Source organism: Corythoichthys intestinalis, chromosome 7, assembly GCF_030265065.1.
Source record: "Corythoichthys intestinalis isolate RoL2023-P3 chromosome 7, ASM3026506v1, whole genome shotgun sequence".
NCBI classification, from domain to species: domain Eukaryota; kingdom Metazoa; phylum Chordata; class Actinopteri; order Syngnathiformes; family Syngnathidae; genus Corythoichthys; species Corythoichthys intestinalis.
Window position 1 is genome coordinate 60,802,889 of NC_080401.1, and position 20,063 is coordinate 60,822,951.

The 20,063-nt window shown below is 46.7% G+C and overlaps 2 protein-coding genes across 4 annotated transcripts in view; one reads left to right on the forward strand and one right to left on the reverse strand.

Moving 5' to 3' along the window:
* Positions 1–9,772, forward strand: part of misp (mitotic spindle positioning) — a 21,428-nt gene extending 11,656 nt beyond the window's left edge. For both annotated transcript variants that reach the window (XM_057840598.1, XM_057840599.1), the window contains one exon: positions 2,459–9,772. In XM_057840598.1, the coding sequence (XP_057696581.1) occupies positions 2,459–2,548 (90 nt within the window). In that variant the 3' untranslated portion in view covers positions 2,549–9,772. The remainder of the gene's footprint in view (positions 1–2,458) is intronic.
* plppr3b (phospholipid phosphatase related 3b) lies at positions 465–17,233 on the reverse strand. 2 transcript variants are annotated; one of them, XM_057840593.1, is made up of 8 exons: positions 17,074–17,233; positions 13,372–13,459; positions 13,119–13,304; positions 12,924–13,050; positions 12,062–12,251; positions 11,927–11,984; positions 9,340–9,513; positions 465–9,269 (listed from the first exon to the last, which is right to left on the reverse strand). In XM_057840593.1, exons 2-8 carry the CDS (start codon positions 13,456–13,458, stop codon positions 8,331–8,333), a joined length of 1,761 nt encoding a protein of 586 aa, XP_057696576.1. In that variant the 5' UTR covers position 13,459; positions 17,074–17,233; the 3' UTR covers positions 465–8,330. The 2 variants fall into 2 exon arrangements, with proteins under 2 accessions (XP_057696576.1, XP_057696577.1); XM_057840594.1 differs by lacking the exon at positions 17,074–17,233 and having other exon boundaries at positions 13,372–13,857.
* Positions 17,234–20,063: the final 2,830 nt, after the last annotated feature.

Sequence of the window (20,063 nt, forward strand, 5' to 3'; positions counted from 1 at the left end):
AATGTACCGACTCGATGAATGAAAGTAGGCAATCCAAGCGGAGTATTGTCAAAGAAGGGTAGGAGCCCGAGCAGCGTGACTACTCCTAACGCTTCATCACCGGAAGTATTCTTTCTTTTTTGTAAAACCACAGATATTTGATTTGTGTGATCGAGTACATGCGCAACACATTCAAAATAGATTGGACATCTAGCAACGTCAATGGTAATGGATGAGTTAACAAGCAAGTGACCCAAATTTAACAGAAAGTGGCTCGGAAATTCTCTAAAATCAATAGGAAATGATAGAAAATGTGCAGGAAGTGACACTGCGATTCCCAAAATATACAGGAAGTGACCCATAAGTACCACATAATTACAAGTGAGTGATCCAAAATGAACAGAAAGTAATCTGGAAGGCCCCAAAACCAACAGTGACCAATGATCAGGAAGTGGCCCAGAAATCAAAAAGTAATGGTCCAAAATGTACAGGAATGGACACTGAGATAGCCCAAAATGTACAGAAAGTGACTCATAAGTACCCTAAAACTACAATGAAGTGACCCAAAATCAATTGGAAGTAACTTGGAAATGCCCCAAAATCAACAGGAAGTGACTAATGAACAGGAAGTGGCCCTGAAATGCCCTAAATTCAAAAGGTATTGGTCCAAAACGTGCAGGAAGGGACACTGAGATACCCCAAAATGTACAAGAAGTGACCGTAAGTACCCAAAAATCACATGGAAGTGACCCAAAATCAACAGGAAGTAACTTGGATATACCCCAAAATCTACAGGAAATGATTCAAAATGTACAGGAAGGGACACTGAGATACCCCAAAATGTATAGGAAGTGACCCGTAAGTACCCCAAAATGACATGGAAGTGACCCAAAATGAACAGGAAGTAACTCGTAAATGCCACAAAATCTACAAGAAGTGACCAATCACCATGTGGTGGCCCAAAAATGCCCAGAACCCATAAGAAAATGATCGAAAATGTACAAAAAGTGACCCAAAATCAACAGGAAGTCATCTGGAAGTGATCCAAAATCAATGGGAAGTAACTTGGAAATGTCCCAAAATCAACATAAAGTGACCAATGAACATGAAGTGATCCTGAAATGCCCTAAAATCAACCAGAAATGATCCAAAATGTACAGAAAGTAACCCCATATCAACAGGAAGTCATCTGGAAATGCCCCAAAATCAAAAGGAAACAATCCCAAACATACAGGAAGGGACACTGAAATACCCCAAAATGGACAGGAAGTGACCCGTAAGTACCTAAAAATGACATGGAAGTGACCCAAAATCAATAGGAAGTAACTTGGAAATGCCCCGAAATCAACAGGAACTGACCAATGAGCATGAAGTGGCCCTGAAATGAACAAAAATCAACAAGAAATGATCCAAAATATAAATGAAGTGACCCAAAATCAACAGGAAGTCATCTGGAAGTGACCCAAAATCATTAGGAATTCACTTGGACATGCCCCAAAATCAACAGGAAGTGACCGATGAATATGAAGTGGCCCTGAAATGCCTTGAAATCAACAGGGAGTGATTTAAAGTGAAGTAACCCCAGAATCCCCCAAAATGTACAGAAAATGACCTAAAATGACAAGCAAGTGACTCAAAATCAACACTTGGGCTTCCATTGGCAACAATAGACATCCAGTTCGCTTAAACTGGAAATGCTAGCTCATATTTCAGTGCCATTGACATTGCTAGATGTCCAAACTGAACTTATCTGACTAAAAACGGCCCACATGAGATGAACCATATTGGCCGAATATAAGACGGTGTTTTTTTGCATTGAAATAAGGCTGAAAAAGAGGGGGTTGTCTTATATTTGCGGTCTAGACATTATACCCATTCACGACGCTAGATGGCGCCAAATATCATTGAAGCGCTGTTCTGTCATGACAGATCTCAGCTACTCTCTCCATTCACGACGCTAGATGGCGCCAGATATCATTGAAGTCATGTTCTGTCATGATAGATCTCAGCTACTCTCAAATTGAACCAGTTTGTATTCTTTTCCTGCAATGTTTTTCATTATTCAGAGTTCACTTTAGTTGATATATTTAAATGTTCAGATATTAAGATTTCAATGAGGCAAAATAACATGCTTTTTCTCTCAAATATATTGTTATCATCATTTGTTTCAGATGTACTGTCATTATTTTCTGTATAAAAATTCATTTGGTGTTCAAAAAGTCTTTTTTTCAAACTTGAGTCTTAAAAAAGAGGGGGTCGTCTTATAATCAGGGCTGTCTTATATTCGGGCCAATACGGTAATTGCAACCAAAATGAGTTTGATGTCAAGCATTTTTATTCCGGTCGGGTCCAATAAAAGTGTCAGTGTAAACAATGTGTCTCCTATTCTCAATTTAGAATCAAGATAAAGATTGAGTGGTATCAGGGAAACAGAAGCAGAGGTTGTCATTTTTATTGGACCCTCTTTCCTATCTGGCAGGTGGTGGAATCCACTCGAGTGGTTCGACGTAAAAACCAACGCGCTCTGCGCTGGGAGGCCGGGATCTTTGCCAACCGGCCGGAGCCGTGAGACCGCTTCCGTGGGAAAAGCGCATCTGTTCCCGTCTGCTGTTTCTATGGCAACAAATTGCAAAGCCAGCATCTTCTACCTCCTCCGTCAAGCTTGTCCATTTCTCAAAGTTGAATGATATTTGTCCCCTTCTTGATATTTGCATGGATTTCCAAAGACAAAAATGCTTTCAAATCATTTTATTTGTCACGCATGCAGCCTTTGCTTACATTCAATCAAGTATATCACATTGAAAGTTTTTGGCACCGCGTGCCCGACTGACACTTTTGACGGTACGGCTCGGAATCCTCGCGCCGCCCATTAAACCCACGTTCTTCGGCGCGCGTTCGGTTCATCCCGGACGCGGTTAACAAGCGCTCGCTCGTCAGGCACTGTGGACCCGTCGTCCGGCGTTCTGGCATTTTTGGCCGGAAAGGGGCCCGATGGTTCATGACGGCGAACAGACAGAGTCGGGCTCAGGGCTCATTCTCGACATCATTTTTGGCGTGCAAACAGATTACGGATTCGCGGCAACTCCGCAACACGGACCGCTACGCCGGAACCCGACCAAGAGATCTTTCTCCGTAGGGCCGAGTCTCGAAAAACTCCGTGGCGGGAAGGCCGAGCCGGAGATTCCTCGGGCGGCAGATTTCACTTACGCGCAGTCTTAACTAACCCTTAGCGCTCTCTTCTGCATTATTCTATTCTGCAGACACCCGGTCTTTCGACCTCGACTCATCTTTCACGGACGCAGACTTTTTAAAAAAGCGCTTCTATGGTTTGTCTATACGACGGCGACAGGTCCCGAACAATCCAAAGGGTTCCAGCCGACCTTAGCGCCACGTTGTCAAAAGTTTGTCTTCTTCTCGTGTCATTCGAAAGCCGTCGCTAAACGCGGATGAGCCGAAGACCAAGAAATACCAATTCACAAAGGCAGAGGTGGGTAGAGTCGCTAAAAGTGTGACTAAAGTAAGCAAGAGTAGTGTTACTTCAAAGGAATGTAACTCAACTCAAAGTAGGTGAAAACAATACTTAAATCATGAGTCACCTTGGGAGTAACTGCTTACAATGTCTGATATTTTGGGATTTTCTTCTTTCTGCATCAACTGTTATTACTATACAGCTCTATAAGCAGGGGTGCACATCATTTTTTTTCATAGGTTACTCACACGAGCACCAAGTCGCCAACCATTTATCCACCGCGGACCGGTGTTATGTGAGCCTTGTGTTTTCACAGACCGGCAGAAAATGACAGTACAGTGGTACCTCTACATACAAAGTGAATTGGTTCCAGGGCCTTGTTTTTAAGTCGAAGTGGTCGTATGTCGAGCAGGATTTTCCCATAAGAATACATTATAATTCCATTCATTCGTTCCACAGCCCAAAAACCTACACTAAATTCTTCATGAATACTGTCTATACTATCGTCTTCCGCTTGCTCCAGGGTCAGGTCACAGGGGCAGCAGCTTTAACAGGGAAGCCCAGACTTCCCTCTCCCTAGCCACTTCAACCAGCTTCTCCAGCGTGTCCTGGGTTGGCCCAGAACACCTCTCCGGGGAGGTGTCCAGGAGGCATCCGAACCAAATGCCCGAGCCACCTCAGCCGGCTCTTCTCAACGCGGAAGAGTAGCGGCTCAATGCAGAGTCCCTCCCGGATGACCGAGCCTCTCACCCTATCTCTAAGCGAGAGCCCGGATACCCTGCGGAGGATACTCATTTCGGCCGCTCCTATCCGTGATCTTGTTCTTTCGGTCACGACCCACAGTGACCATTGGTGAGGGTAGTAAGGTAGATCGACTGGTAAATCGACTAATCCTTCTTCACCACCACGGACCGGTGCAGAGTCCGCATTACTGCAGATGCTGCACCGATCCGCCTGTCGATCTCCCGCTCCCTCCTACCCTCACCCGTGAACAAGAGCCCAAGATACTTGAACTCCTCCACTTGGGGCAGGATCTCATCCCCGATCCGGAGAGGGCAATCCACCCTTTTCCGACTGAGGACCAAGGTCTCGGATTTGGAGCCGCTCCAGTGAGAGTTGGAAGTCACGGCTTGATGAAGCCAACAGCACCACATCATCTGCAAAAAGCAGAGATGCAATGCTGAGGTCACCAAACCGGACCCCATCAATGCTCTGGCTGCGCCTAGAAATTCCGTCCATAAAAACTATGAACAGAATCGATGAGAAAGGGCAGCCTTGGCGGAGTCCAACCCACACTGGGAACAAATTCGACTTACTGCCGGCAACGCGGAATAAACTCTGACACCGGTCGTACAAGGACCGAACAGACCTTACCAAGGGGCTCGGTACCCCATACTCCCAGGGCAACCCCTACAGGACTCTCCAAGGCACACGGTCGAACGCCTTCTCCAGATCCACAAAACACATGTCGACCGGTTGGGCAAACTCCCTTGCACCCGCGAGGACCCCGCCGAGGGTGTAGAGCCGGTCCACTGTTCCACGGCCGGGACGAATACCACACTGCTGCTCCTGAATCTGAGTTTCTACTTCCCGACGGACCCTCCTCTCCAGCACACCCGAATAGACTTTACCGGGGAGGCTGAGGAGTGTGATCCCACTATAATTGGAACACACCCTCATCCTCCGGTCCCCCTTCTTAAAAAGGGGGACCACCACCCAGGTCTGCCAATCCAGAGGCACTGTGCCCAATGTCCACGCGATGTTACAAATGGCAATTACACATAGCGAAACAATAAATCATTAATAAAAACTGGAATAATAAAACAATAATAATAATAATTCCTGTAATAATGGAACTAAATGGGTTCTAATGTGGCGGACATTTTATGCTGTACCTGAACGCACCGTGTGGCTGACGTGACAGTGAGATAGACAGCGCGGTTCTATTTGACATCCTCTTTTAACGTTTTGTTGTTACCGTCAACTGGAGCGGACAGTAGGCGTGTTGTTTAGCACAAGTTCTGAAATAAATCGTACGCAAGCGCCGCGGTTCACGGGGCCCCCGGTGCGGCCGCCGATCAGGGCGGAGTGGGGTTTCTTTCCAAGCGGCTTTCGGGCTGGCTCCCCTCCGCGGCTGGCTGCTGAGAGCCAGCCCTCACCGTCATTGCGGCTCGGGGTTTCGTCGCTGGGAGAACCCTCCGGGTAATTAAAGGTGGGAATCTTTGGGCACATAATGATTCGATTACGATTCAGAGGCTCTGATTCGATTATAAATCGATTATTGATGCACAACCCCCCATACACCCTAAGCTTTTAATGTTTTGTACATTAGTTCCAAAATTGTTCAAAAATCCTCTCAGGCTAAACCAAACTACTATTTCAGTATCAAGTTAACAGTTCAAAACAGTAAATAAACTACTCAAGTCTCCATTCTGTATCAGCAGCTTTAAACTACATTCAATTCATTTAATGTTGTGAATCAACCGTTGAAGTTGTTCAAATTGCTCCCGTTATTCAATTATTTCCCTTCTGTCTACTTTCAACATGTGAAAGTTTTGAAACAGTTTGAAAGATAGATTCAAGTCAAGATTTTGCCGACTTAGGGGTATTTTAGATAAAAAGTAATTAGGTTTGCTACAACAGAGCCTTCTAGAGAAGTCTACTGCTTTAAAATGGCGGCTGCTTACTAGCGCCGGCAAGCCTGTCATTTCGCATCTAGTTCTCTGTACATGTTCAAACACTGCTGTCGGCTGTTATTTCGCATCTAGTTCTACATATGTGTGATATCTACCATAACCGTATGTTTGTAGCAACTAGCAACTGGGGGCTGTTTGTAGCGGCTGTCGGCCGCAGTCAGGTACTATTGCTTTTTTTATTTAGCGGCATGAGTTGAACATGATATTTACTCTCGATCCGTTCCTCATTGCGTCCCGAAGACCGCGCTGACTGTGTTTTATTTCACCTTTACCTGGTATCATTCAATCATTGGAATTTGGATGTTTGTGAATCGTTTTCGAATCTTCCACGGTCGAATTGCGAATAATCTAAGAATCGGAAATTTCGCACACCTCTACGAGTAAGCGTCACCTTTTTCCCTTCCCCACCTCTACTAACCTTCTTGGAACCTGTACTGATTTTTCCCTCAAGAAAATTCGGCATGCGTCCGTCTGTGGCGCGGTCATGTCGTCGGATGTACAAACAAATAGCGAATACAATTTTTCGTCGGATGTCGAAAAGATCGTGTGTCGAGGTACCACTGTAATTATAAAAAAACACCACGGGGCTAAAAACCAACATTAAGTGCATGGGGAAATGTAACTCACCATACACTGAATCAACCTTTTTTAACAGCAGCCTCTTCTAAAACTTAATGGTAAATATCCTCGGTCGCCTGCATAATAAGTTCTTCCCCAATCGGGAAGGGTTTCTTGGCTTTGGTTTGCTACGAGGTACCGACAGTGGCAATTGCAAGGAATGCTGAGCTTCCCCCATAATAAGTGATTAAATGTATACATCCCATTGGCTAAGTATGGGCTACAACACATTCAACTTTTGGTCAGAATTGGCTTCTTAATTTTCATTCCGTTGTTCTGAGTTGAACAACGGAGACTTTCATAGCCGTCCCAACGACACTTGACTAGCGAAAAGTCCAACTTCTATTTCTGGTGTTTTTTTTCTATTGAAGCCACTTGAGTGTGGAGACTTGAGTTCTGGCACACTAGTTTCTTTCTTTGCAGAGCAGCCCCTCTACCGTCACAAAGACGGTAAAGACCAGCAACTATGTGCTCTCCTGACTATAACCTTTGACACAACTATATTAGATGAAAAAAAAACCCACAAAATATACAATACTATAGAATCTTCACCTCCAACATCACCTGACTCATCCAAAGAGCACGAGTGCCCTCTAGCGGATTAAAAAAAAAAATCCTACCACAAAATGAAAAGGATCCGGTTTTCCGTGGTCGATCGGTGCCAAATAAAAACTTGTTTTGAAATCTGCGCTTTCCAGTCATGTTGACTCAATGTCAAATAGTTCCATTTTTAAAGCGCTTTACAGACGCCACGTGATTGAACAGGGCGACGACTCAACATAGGACTTGCTGGCCTGTGTGCGGTCACGTGACTGTATTGTGTCATCTGATCGGTATCACGGAGTCATGTCATCATTGTTGCAAAAATGGAACGACTTAAAGTAGCGGAATAAAAGTAGCGTTTGTTCTTCTCAAATCTAATCAAGTAAAAGTCAAAACTATGGCGTGGTAAAAGTACTCTTAGAAGTTTTTCTCCAAAAGTTACTCAAGTAAATGTAACGGAGTACAGAGTATCTACCCACCTCTGGTCGTTGGCCACCAAGTGACACTTAACGACGAGCCAAATTTTCAACTTTGAAATATTTCTTTCGGATGTACCGACTCTTGTATTGTCCGAGCTCCTCCCCTTTCTGACATTGATTTAGTTTACGACGATGTCGTGACAATAATGAGCTTTTTTTTCCACACAAACATCAATTCACCTCCACCGACGGGACGAGCGTGCATGCTTCGCATCACCACGGTAACCGAGCGACGGCAACACAATTGAGAGAAAAGACACTTACACATAGAGGCCGCTGCGTTACATTCGACGTTTGCGCCGCAAGCTCACTTGGCAAAACCGTGAGCGAAATGTGGCTCATTTCCAGATTTAGGAAAGAAAAGAAAATGTCCCTTTTGAAATGGTAAGCGTTAAGACTTTTCCGCTTCCGTGCGATTCAGAGCTCGACGCGGCGGCAGATGTATGTCTTCGGTTCAGACGGTTAATCGGAGCCAGATTCTCACCGCTCTAACAAAGAAGAAAAATTGGATGCACGGCGATAACGAGACGGAGGCCCGCCCCTGCGCTAATCCTTTATTCTGCGACCTTGAAAACTCCTGAGGTGGTTCTCTCCTATTGTCAGATGCGCATCTCGCTCCAGAAGAACCAGCGCCGTCTTGCGTCTGGCGGCCATCTCCTCACGCTGGGCCTGCGTCAACACCTCCAGTTCCGTTGGCCGGAAGCAGTCTCCTCGCCGGAGGCCGTCGGGGTCGTACGCGTCACGCTCGTCGGCCCGCTCCCGGGTATTCGGTGGGGCCCGGCAAAAGGCGTCCGCCGCGACGACGGCTTCGCGTCGCTTCTCGGCGGCCTGTCGGCAGCTCGGGCGGACCCCGGCGCTTTCTGAGGAGTTCTCGGCCGGCCCCTCGGACGCCCGGAGTGGTCGCGGCCGGCCGGCCACGGCTTCGGCAAGGGCCTTCTCCCGGATGGCCGACCATTTGGCACGGGCCGAGGAGGTCTTGGGCGAGACGGGGGGAGGTCCCGCTTGGGGAACCTGAGGCGGTCTGGGCGCAGCCGGAGGAGGAGGAGGAGTCGGTTCGCGATCGGAAGCCGACTCGTCGCTCTCCCGCCGGGCCTTCCGCATCCACTCCGACGGCAGACGGCGCGACGCGGCCGGGTCCGCCTTCGGAACGCGCCGGAACGGCTCTGTCGGGGCGACGGGCCCGACCGGAGCGGCCGCGACGCCGGATCGCGGCAAAGTGTTGCCGAAGGTCAGCATGGTCTCCTTTGCCATGGGACTCCGCGGAGCCATCAGCTCCACGTCTACGCCGGCTCTCTTCAGGCTACCCGCGCCGTCCGGGGTCGCCGCGATCTCGTCGTTGCTCTCGGAGGCCGAAGCGGGGCCCTTGTCGTAGACCGACTCGTGCCCTCGCTCCGTCAGCGCCCGCAAAGGGTCCTCCGGCGCGGGCGGCGGAGGCGGGGCCGGAGCTGCGTCGGAGGACTCGAAGTTGGCCACGGCGTTCAAAGCCTGCGGGACGACAGACAGCTCGATAAGGCGGGCGGGCGCGTGGCGGGCGGGCGGACAAGTGTTTGCTCACCAGGTAAGCGGCGATGAAGGCTCCTATCAGAAAACCCACGTAGATGTCGACGGGGTGGCTGCGGTGCTGCGTGATCTGAGTCAAGCCGCTCAGCGCGGCCGCCATGACGAACAAGAAGACTAAAACGGGCTTGAGGAGCTTGCTGCCGTCCGAGACGGTGGAGTTGAAATACATCTGCGGGGAGCCGCGCACGTGCAATTAGCCTTCGGCTAGTGCGCTAACACTCCTTAGCAATAATGACTTTCTCATCAGTCGTTGCAAGTGTTGCACTGAAACCGATACTCGGCTGTGTGCTATTGGCTGAAACCGATACTCGACAGACAGAAATATACCAAATCGTTTGTTTTGTTTTTTAACGCTAAATGAATGCATACTCAAATAAATGCTACCATGGCTTGGTCAGATCGTTCTTTTGCAAAAGAGGAAAAAAGACTAATACGGCAAACTTTTTCTATTGAGTGCACAGTCCATGCCATTATATCACATTATTAGGTGAGCTTAGCTCAAAAACTCATCACTTGCTAAAATACGACACAAGTTCGCTGACCTACCAATGATCTCTCCTTCTACCAAAGCCAACATCTTTCTAGATGCTCATGTCAACATTAGTAATCATAAAATGTTCCATCTTGGCAGCTATTACCTTTATCCCCCATTTAAAGCAGAGGTCTCCAACGAGGACCGCCGCCGGTCCTGATTTTTGTTCTGACCGATCCAGCACGAAGGGAAGAAGTGAGAATCATACCACAAGACCAACAGTCACACCACCTTTGACTGTGTGTTTGTCCTATGGTGGCCAAAGTGGCAGTTCCCAAAGAATACACAAGAATTCCCTCTAAAGAGAAGTCAGACACGGCTCTTGCACCCTAAGGAAAAATCACAACACGGGAGAACGAGCTGCAGTTGTATGTACTTCGAACCTTTTTTTTCTGCGACAGCAGTCGCTGTTCTAATTGTAAGAGAAAACATAACAATTCCATTAAAGCCGGACGGTTTCTAACCATTGGAGAGTCAGCCCGAAAGCCGCCAGGGAAGGAAGAAGCCAGGCCACTTCTAAACGTTGGAGGGAATCGCCAACCCCGTGATTAGGCGGTCTGCCTGCGGCTGGGCTGTCGCGGTGGGTCGGGGACAGGAATCCTCTCCCGACCCCACCCGCGAACGCGTCCCTCTCAGTGCGTGTACCGAACGGACGGATCGCGCGCGGGACGGGATTGGGGCCGTCGCGCCCCGCCCCGGCCATCCCCGGCCAGCCCCGCCGAGCCGCCGCCACTCTCTCTCGGCTCCGACCTCAGATCAGACGAGACGACCCGCTAAATTTAAGCGCCCAGAAAACGTAAGAATCCCATCCAAAGAGGGCTCATTTGGACCGGGGACCAACTGCAAGTGAAGCAAGAATCACACCACCAAACCAACAAGCCACAGTTGTATGCCCTGTTACCGTTTGTTTCTCCGATGATGGTCAATTTGGCAACAGCCAAAGAAAACAATAATAATCCCACTGAAAGAGGGCTCGTCCAGGAGTCGGACCCGGGACCTTTCGCACCCTAAGCGAGAATCATACCACTAGACCAACGAGCCACAGCTGCAACACTATCACCCTTTATTACTCCGATGGTCGTCAATGTAGTAACAGCCAAAGAAAACATAACAATTACATCTAAAGAAGGCTCGCCTGAGAGTTGGACCCGGGATCCCTTACAGCCAAAGCTAGAATCGTACCACTAGGTCTGAGGAACAGGTGTATGCACTTTGACCCTTTGTTTCTCCGATGGTGGTAAATGTGGCGATACCCAAAATATACTTGACATCTCCTTCTAAAGAGGGGTTGTCCAAGAGAGGGAACTGGGATCTCTTGCACAGCAAGCAAGAATTTCCCCACTAGACCAACAAGCCACCAAGTGCTTGACTCTTTGCTTCTCTGACGGTAGCTATTGTTCTAATTGCCAAAGAACACACAACAGTTCGACCTAAAGAGGTCTCATCCTACAGGGAGTCGGACCAAAGTGAGAATCATAGCACTAGACCAAGAAGCCACAGTTCTATGTACATTCACTCTTTGTTTCTCCAATGCGGATGTGGCAACAGCCAAAGAAAACATAATAATTTCATCTAAAAAGGGCTCGTCCAGGAGTCAGGACCTCTCGCACCCTAAGCAAGAATCATACCACTAGACCAACAAGCCATCGCTGGCTTGACCCTTTGCTTCTCTGATGGTAGCTAATGTTCTAAACAATTGCCTCTAAAAAGGGGCTTGTTTAGGAGTCGGACAAAGGACCTCTTGCACCAAAAGCGAGAAGCAGAATACTAGACTAATGAGCCACGGTTGCATGCTCTTTGACCCCCTGTTTCCCCAATGGTGGTCAATGTGGCAACAGCCAAAGAAAACATAACAATTCTATCTAAAGAGGGCTTGTCCAGGACCGGGACCTCTTGCACCTTGAGTGAGAATCATACCACTAGACCAACAAGCCACTACTTGCTTGACCCTTTGCTTCTCAGACGATTTCTGATATTCGAATTGTCAAAGAATAGTTTGGAGACCCCTGCTCTAAAACATCTGGCAAAGTGAGCATTTGGTAGAACTTACAGAAACGTAAACTGCGGCAAAAGCAGACAGAGTCGCGTGCTGAGATGGGAAGGTTTTCCTGTCGGGGCGAAAAAAAGGAAGAGTGATCAGAGGGCAAAGCCAGCAAAAGGAAGGACGGCACGGCAGCGGGCCCACCTGGCGGCCGCGATGGCATGCCGGTCGGGTCCGGAGCAGATGTCTCTAGTGACGTATGTGTCGGTGTCGCAAGAGACCTGGCTGTAGTTGGGCTTACATACAGTGAGGAAGAAGGGGGCGTGGTAACCCGTCGACAACTGGATGATGTCGGTGACCAATGCCGTTGCACAAAGACCGAACACGTGCACTCCTGATGTGGCAGAGGCAGAGCAGCTCCATCAGCGGCGCGGCCTCCGTGGGGCAAATTGATCTTTCGGGTCCTTTATTTGTGGTCATGCTTTGATTGATTGTTGTTGATGTTCCCTTTGAGGGACTATCATGAGTAAACAAAGTCAAGTACTTTGAAATCTGCTTTTTGATGAGTGCCAGCAAAATATCTAGCCTGGGCTTTTAGCCTAGTGGTTATCACGCTATACTGCTGTGTGGCGCAGGTTTCAGTCCCGACCTGGACGAGGGGGACGGATCGCGTCATGCGGAGCAGCTACATTGGTGATGTGACCCGGCTCGGCAGCGAATGTTTCGGGGGGTGGGTGTAACAGGTGCGAGCTGTGCGTCTCAGGCCGTGGGATCCTTCCTTCCGATGACTTCGAGAAAGCTTGATAACCGCTAGGCTAAAAGCCCAGGCTAGCGGCTCTAGCTGCTAGAGTAAAGCACAACTTGCTCCCGTTGCACTCACACCCTCCCCTGAAACCTTCACTGCCGATCCGGGTCACGGCACCAAGAGCGCTATAACTGTTAGGCTACAAGCCCAGGCTAGCAACTCTTGAAGGCATCGGGAGGGTTAAACTTGCACCCGCTACACGCGTGCCAGCTCTAGTTAATAATCAAAAGGAAGAGAAGAAGTGATATTTGTCCTACCCACCCACAAAGCGGACGGTCCTCCTCAAGAAGGAGTTGAAATTGCAGCCGCCCGCATTGACGCCGCCTTCCGCTCGCCGCGTTTGGCTACGGGACTGCGCCATGTAAAGGAAGGCCTCCACCAGCATGATCTGCCGCCGGGCGCAAAGCAGACTCAGGGAAAGAGCGCGACCCGACGGGCTGCGGCAAAGGCACGTACCGAGGCGGCCGGGCCGGCGAAGGCCAGGCTGAGCAGCATGAGCAGCGGAATGATTTCGTCCCCTCCGTCCACGTAGGGTTTGCTGAGATGGCGATCGTGGCAGCGGAAGCCCACCCGCGGAGGCCCCAGCACGTCCGTCGACTCCAGGAAGTACAGCGATACCACGGACGACGCCACGATGGGGAGCTGCCCGGGCGGGTCGAACGTGCGCTTAGGCGTGCGGCCCGGCCGGACGGCGTACATATGCACCTACCTCCACAAAGTAGAAGCACGGCAACAGCGTCAGGCTGTCCTTGGACCATTTTTTCTTCATCTTGTCTGACGGCGAATTGGTCATCATCCTGGAACACGTTCAGTATATGAAGTCATGAACAATGTCGTGCATTCGCCGACTCCCAGTCAACTGGCAATCTGGCGTCTAGGAATGCGGGCTTCGCGTTATTGATGGTAGCTTTGCATGTCATGAAAAAGGAAAAACTACTATCTATAGCAGTGGTCTCCAACCCGGTCCTCAAAGGTAGGCTGTTTTTTTTTTCCTGCTGATCCTGCACAGATACTGTAGTTGAACCAATGGGGTTTCTGCTAAAACAAGCAGCACCTGACTGCAATCAACTGATTGCACTTGTAAAACACCAGATTGGTGAAAAAGTGTTGTCATTTGTCTGGTTGGAATGAAACCCTGCACCCACAGCGGGCCGGATTGGAGACCACTACTCCATCATATTCGTTTTTTTTTTTCTCAACGGCGCATCTTTGGCGCGTCCCCCAGCCAAAACCGTTCGACGCCATTTAGAAACCAAAACAATCGGAATTCTCGTGTGACACAAAGAAATTTTCATTGGACACCATAAGAAATGACTGTTTGACCAAAAATGTGTCAAGTCCTACAAAATCATCAAAAATTTCGAGAAGGGGCACAAAAGTTGTATAGAGTATTTGGCATAGTTTGGTCAAAATTAGCCAAAAACATACCCATTCATTTCTAATGGGCAAAATGTCCTATTTGCCTGCCATTCATTTCAATGGCACAAAAACTTCCATTCACTCCGATTGATTTTCAATCAAAACCTGCAAACTTCTACATCTACAATTGCGCCCCAATCAATAGAAAGTGACACGATATCCAACGGGAAGTGACACAGAAATCCCCCCAAACCAACAGGAAGTGACCCCGAAATCAAGGGTGTAGGTTTGCATAGGGACATAACACTAGCAACTTTTCAGGATGCTCAAATTGTCCCCACCAACTTTTAAGCAACCTTATTTGCATGATATAATGACTTCATTTATAGATTGTCTTCCCATATGTTGTAACGATAGAATTGACCCTACCAATATTAAGTGAATTATTTTCATTCTGTTCAGACTTACATTTATCCCAGAATCCCTGACTCACGAATGTGCCGGTCCCATCAAACGTACGTTTAATTGGCTGATGACTTGACACCCTGCCCCCGCCACACTCACACTCTCAAAGCAACATGCCGCCTCCTCCGCCCCCTTTGTCTAGGAAGGATATTAGATTTTTTTTTCAGCTAGCAGCAGCCACCGTAAGTAATGTAAAAAGACGTCAGTGTTGTGGAGGTGGGGGAAATGCCACAAATTTTGTCACTGAAAGTCCCACCTGCATCAGAGTTATTAGCATAACATTAAACTGAGTAAACTTGCTAACCTGCAAAACAACTCCGGTCAAGTTAGCCTTCACAAAGAACAACAAAGTCCAGCTAGCTATGCCTCATTATTTGCATTATGTGCATTACGGTAACTCAACACGGTGGCTTCAGAGTGCAAGTCCCTTTATTTAAAAAAAACAAACAAACAAAAAACGGGGAGCCATCCCAGAATGGGTCCACTTCATGGGGACACTGACATGAACTAATATGAAAAAAAAAATCTGTGAAATGAAATCACACATCAGAATTTCATGAGAGTACTTTGGTTTGAGTCTTGGGGTAGTCTAGCATGCCTCAGATGTAGATCGGTCCTTGGACATCTCAGATTTTTTTTCGTTGTTTTTTTTCCCCAAATCACTTTTACAGTGGTATGACAACCTTTCGTAATTTCTCACATTTCTGCATAACATCACCATCAAATGTGATCCTTATCAAAATCACACAGATGAAAAAACTCATTTAACTAAAAGCACACAAGCATTTATAGGTTTTCATATTTTAATGAGGATAGCATGCAAACAATGACAAAAGGGGGCAATAAGTAAGTGAACCCTCTGCCTAAGGAGACTTATAGAGCAATTGAAACCAATTTTTACCAAACATTTTAAGGCAGGTTTGTGCCCAATCACAGATGAGTGATTTAAAGATACCCTGCCCACTTTAAAACACACACCTGGTAAGAAATGTCTTGATGAGAAGCATTGTCTGGCTCGGTCCAAAGAGCTGTCTGAAGACCTGCGTTCAAGGGTTGTTGATTTGTATAAAGCTGGGAAAAGATACAAAACCATCTCTAAAAGTCTGGATGTTCATCAATCGACAGTCAGAGACGTTGTCTACAAATGGAGAAAGTTTGGCACTGTTGCTTCCCTCCCAAGGAGTGGACTAAAGATGAGTTCAGCACAGAATACTCAGAGAGGTAAAAAAGTAGAGTGTCTGCTAAAGACTTACAGAAATCACAGGCACAGTCCAATATCTCTGTGCACACATCAACTGTATGGCCAAGAATAGTGTTCATGGGAGGACTCCACGGAAGGAGCCACTGTTGTCTAAAAAAACATTGACTGTTGCTCGTTTAATGTTGGCAAAAAGGCACTTGGACACTCCACAGAAGTTATTTTGTGGACTGATGAAACCAAAGTTGAATCGTTTGGGAGTTACACACAACGTCATGTGTGGAGGAAACATGGAACAGATCACCAACATCAACACCTCACCCGAACCATGAAGCATGGTGGAGGGTGCATCATGATTTGTGGCTGTTTTTTTGCTGCCTCAGGGCCTGGACAATTTGCAATCATTAATGGAAGAATGAATTCAAAAGTTTTGCAGGAATACCTGAGGCCTTTAGTCTGTCAGACAGTTGAAGCTAAAAAGAGGATGGATGCTGCAACAAGACAACGATTACAAACACAGAAGTGAATCAACTTCAGAATGGTTTCAGAAGAACAAAATACACGTTCTGGAGTAGCCAAGTGAAAGTTCAGACTTGAAACCCATTGAGACGCTTGGCACAACCTAATGAAAGTGATTCATCCCAGGAATCTGACTGAACCCCAACAGTTTTGAAGAGAGGAATGGGCCAAGATTAGTCCTGATCGATGTGCCAGACGGATCTGCAGCTACAGGAAGCGTCTGGTTGAAGTTATTGCTGCCAAAGGGGGTGCCACATAATATTAAATGTGATGGTTCACTTACTTATTTTTTCCCCTTCTGTCATTGTTTGCATGCTATCCCATTACAATATGAAAACCTATAAATATTTGGGCGGTTTTAAAGCAGACGCTGTTTTTTCGTCTGTGCGATTTTGACAAAGATCAGATCACATTTGATGGTGATTTTATGCAGAAATGTGAGTGGTCCGTGGCATAAAACTCCAGGGCCGAAAATGAGTCCCACTCCGGCCCTGAAAGCTACCATCGCAATTTCTCCAGAAATGGCAATTTCCCCTCCTTTTTTCGTATTGCATCCATTGTTCTCTCAATATGCGCTACTGTGTGTTCATTAATGAGGAAAACAAAAAACATGATTTTAGCAAATGACTGCAAGGTTAAAGGAAAATGGAAGGGGCTTGTTACCTATTTCTAAAATACACGCAGAGAATACGTCGACGCACGCTCATATTGGAAGTTAAAGGTAAACGTCAGAGGGGGCGTGGCCCAGCCACCAACCGCCAAATACTTTGGCTAATCAAGGCCGTGCGGCGTCGAAAAGGAGCTCGTGCACGCGCGCCGCATGCGGTGACAGCGGAGGTAGGTAGGAGAATCTCCTTCTCTCTCTCTCACCTGCTCGGACGGGCGGACGGATGTCACCTTGACACCGATGAGGAGACAAAAGGAGAGAACGGAATGTCCGCTGGTCACGTCTCGTCCGTCCGCAGTGTCGGCGGGGAAAAGATGCACGCTCCCGCGAGCTGCGGCGTGTGCGTGCGTGCGTGCGTGCGTGCGTTCTCAAGTCGTGACGTCACCAACAGTCTAAATTTCATTCTTTCAGAGGCTGCTATTCAAAGGTAGGAAATATACAACAATTTATACTAGATAAACTAAACTATTCAATATGTATTCGAGGCATTTAATACAATTTAAACACTAATGCAATTTTTGGCGAAATTGCAATGGGAGCTTTGCTGTGGTAGCTAAGACCCGCCCAGTTGATTTTGGGGCATTTCCAGGTCACTTCCAGTTGCTTTAGGTCATTTCCTGTTGCTATCAGGTCACTTGCCCGTGATTTAGGGACATTTCAGGTTCATGACCTGTTGATATTTTTACATACATGGCTGTCAATGGCATTGATTTACATATGCGTCAATAGAATCGACATATATGGCCGTTAATGCCAAGGAGGTACATGGTTGTCAATGACATATGCGTCAATGGAATCCAAGTTGTAATAATAATAATAAAGTTGAGGAAGAACATTAGCCTTGCAAAGCTCCCATCAAATATGCAAAAAGTTGACAATTTTACTATACAGGGTGACCCAAAAAAAAGTTTACACTCAGTTGACTGCTTGTTTAAAAGCCACTGAAACATATCTAAATAGGTTGTCATGCTTAATTTAAGTGATTCATTAAGGTCACTCAATGCAGCTGGTAATCTCTCGTCTCTACAATTCCTGTGCTTCTGCTGAAAATGAAGAAAACTTTAATTGCTAATTGCTGACACCTACTGAGATTGCAGCAAATCTGAGAATATCCAGATGTGCAGTCTACAAAGTTAAAAAGAAGCTGAAAGATACTGGAACAGCCTCACCAAAACCTGGGTCTGGATCTGTGCGGACCAAAAAGTTGATATGTGGCCACCCCAGAGTCCAGATCTCAATCCCCTGGATTATAGCATATGGGCAACTGTGGAGGACAGTGCCTGTAAGAAGCCACAAACTTCTGTGGCAGCCTTGGAGAGGTCCATTGTTAGATCTTGGGAAAAGATGACAGCATCCTACATAAAGAAGCGTTCCGCAGGCGCCTGGAGGCTGTTGTGACACTTAAGGGAGGACACATTGAAAATTAGAGTGTACTGTACATGTTCTTTACAATAATGTATAATTTGTGATTCAATTCTAATTCTAAGCTGAATAAACATGGCATTTAGGTTGTATTATGGCAGTGTAAACTTTTTTTTGGGTCACCCTGTACAGACAAGTTTCCTGTTGAAATATGGGCAGCGCCATCTTGGACAATGTCTGCCTCGAACTTCCGGCTTTTGAAAAAAAATCATGAGTTGCGGTTGAAGTTAACTGTGTGTTGACTAAGTTAAAACTGCGAAATCAAGCTAGAGGAACCCACGGAATCTCCAAAAATGGATTCAGCACGACGTAGATGAGACGTAGATGAGATTGTATCATTGGTCTTATCACTTTGTTGATCATTCGTGGACAAAATTATAACAGACTGTCAGCCTGTGTCGATATGCCACTTGAGTGACCAAAATGAGGTGAAATTACAAATAATATTACATTTGCCAAATGCAGAAGGGCTGACACGGATTTCGTTGTTACAAGGAAATAGTACAAGGTATGTACATATAAACAAAAATACTATGTCGTTCTTTTTTATTGCAGATATTGATCGCAATGAAACATTTAAACAACATCAAACATTCAAACAATCGGTGCATGTGCAAAACAGGTTGATAAATCACAATTTATACAATTATTAGAAAAAATAGCATACGAGAATTTGATATCCGTCAGTGGAGCTCCGGAGCGGCTTGAGAGTCTCGCCAAACTTTGACCCGACATTACGCAGACCCGTTTTCCATCATTTTGAGGCGAATTGCAGTCTACATGGCGACTGCGACACAAAGACGTAATGACTGAGTAGCGAAATGGCCTCGCGTGCATATGGTGTTAGGGAAGATGGAAGGCAAAGACGAAGAATTCTGAATCCTGCCTCCAAAGTGGAAGAATTCGATTGCGGGAGATTGAGGGGGGCTTGCGCCGCACGCATATCAAAGGCTCCCGCGGCGCGAGACCGCTCCGTTGACATCAGCACTCGTACACGTCACATTGGGCGTGTGCAGAGGTGCTACTAAACATTAAAAACAGCAAATATGGCAGAATGTCAGCTATAATTTACTGTTTTAATAATATTTTGAAATTAAATATGTTAAATGTTTAAATGTTCATTTTTGTGCCTTTTTGAACAAAAGAAAAATGCCATCGCTTCGAGTGGGCGGGCATATTTTTTTCCGGGCTGAGGAACTTGGTGGAGTCAAAGTGCATCATTCGCTGTCGCCTTGTAAATCTGCACTGCCCCCTGGGGCCTGGCATGGATACTACAGTATATCGTTTTCATGCGGAATTGCGACATTATTCGAATGGAGACGGGCCCATATAAATGTAAATTTGAAATTTTTGGTATTCTTGGAGAGTCTCCACATAAACGGCCCCTAAATCAGGCTGCTTAGGACAGCAATACTTTTGGCAAAAATCGTCATGCATTGAATACTGTACACCCGGTGGTGGCTCTGTTGTACAATTGGCGTCTTCAGTGGGAAACACTGAAACGCCGCTCACCATTTTGGCAGTGCTCTCCGGCGTTTCACGGTCCACATCTTCGATCCTTGGTTCTCGCTCAGTAGTTGTTGTCGCTTTTGAAAGCTGAGGTTTGAAAAAAATTTCATATATCAATCTTGCCTCTTCTGTCCTCAGGTGGTTTTGACTAAGCAAAGTAAATGACCGTCTCTAAGGTGCTAGTCACATGATCTGGTCGAAAAATAATTTTGACCCATTATAATTTTTTTTTGGGGTTCATTTCTTTCATTTTTGTTGTTTG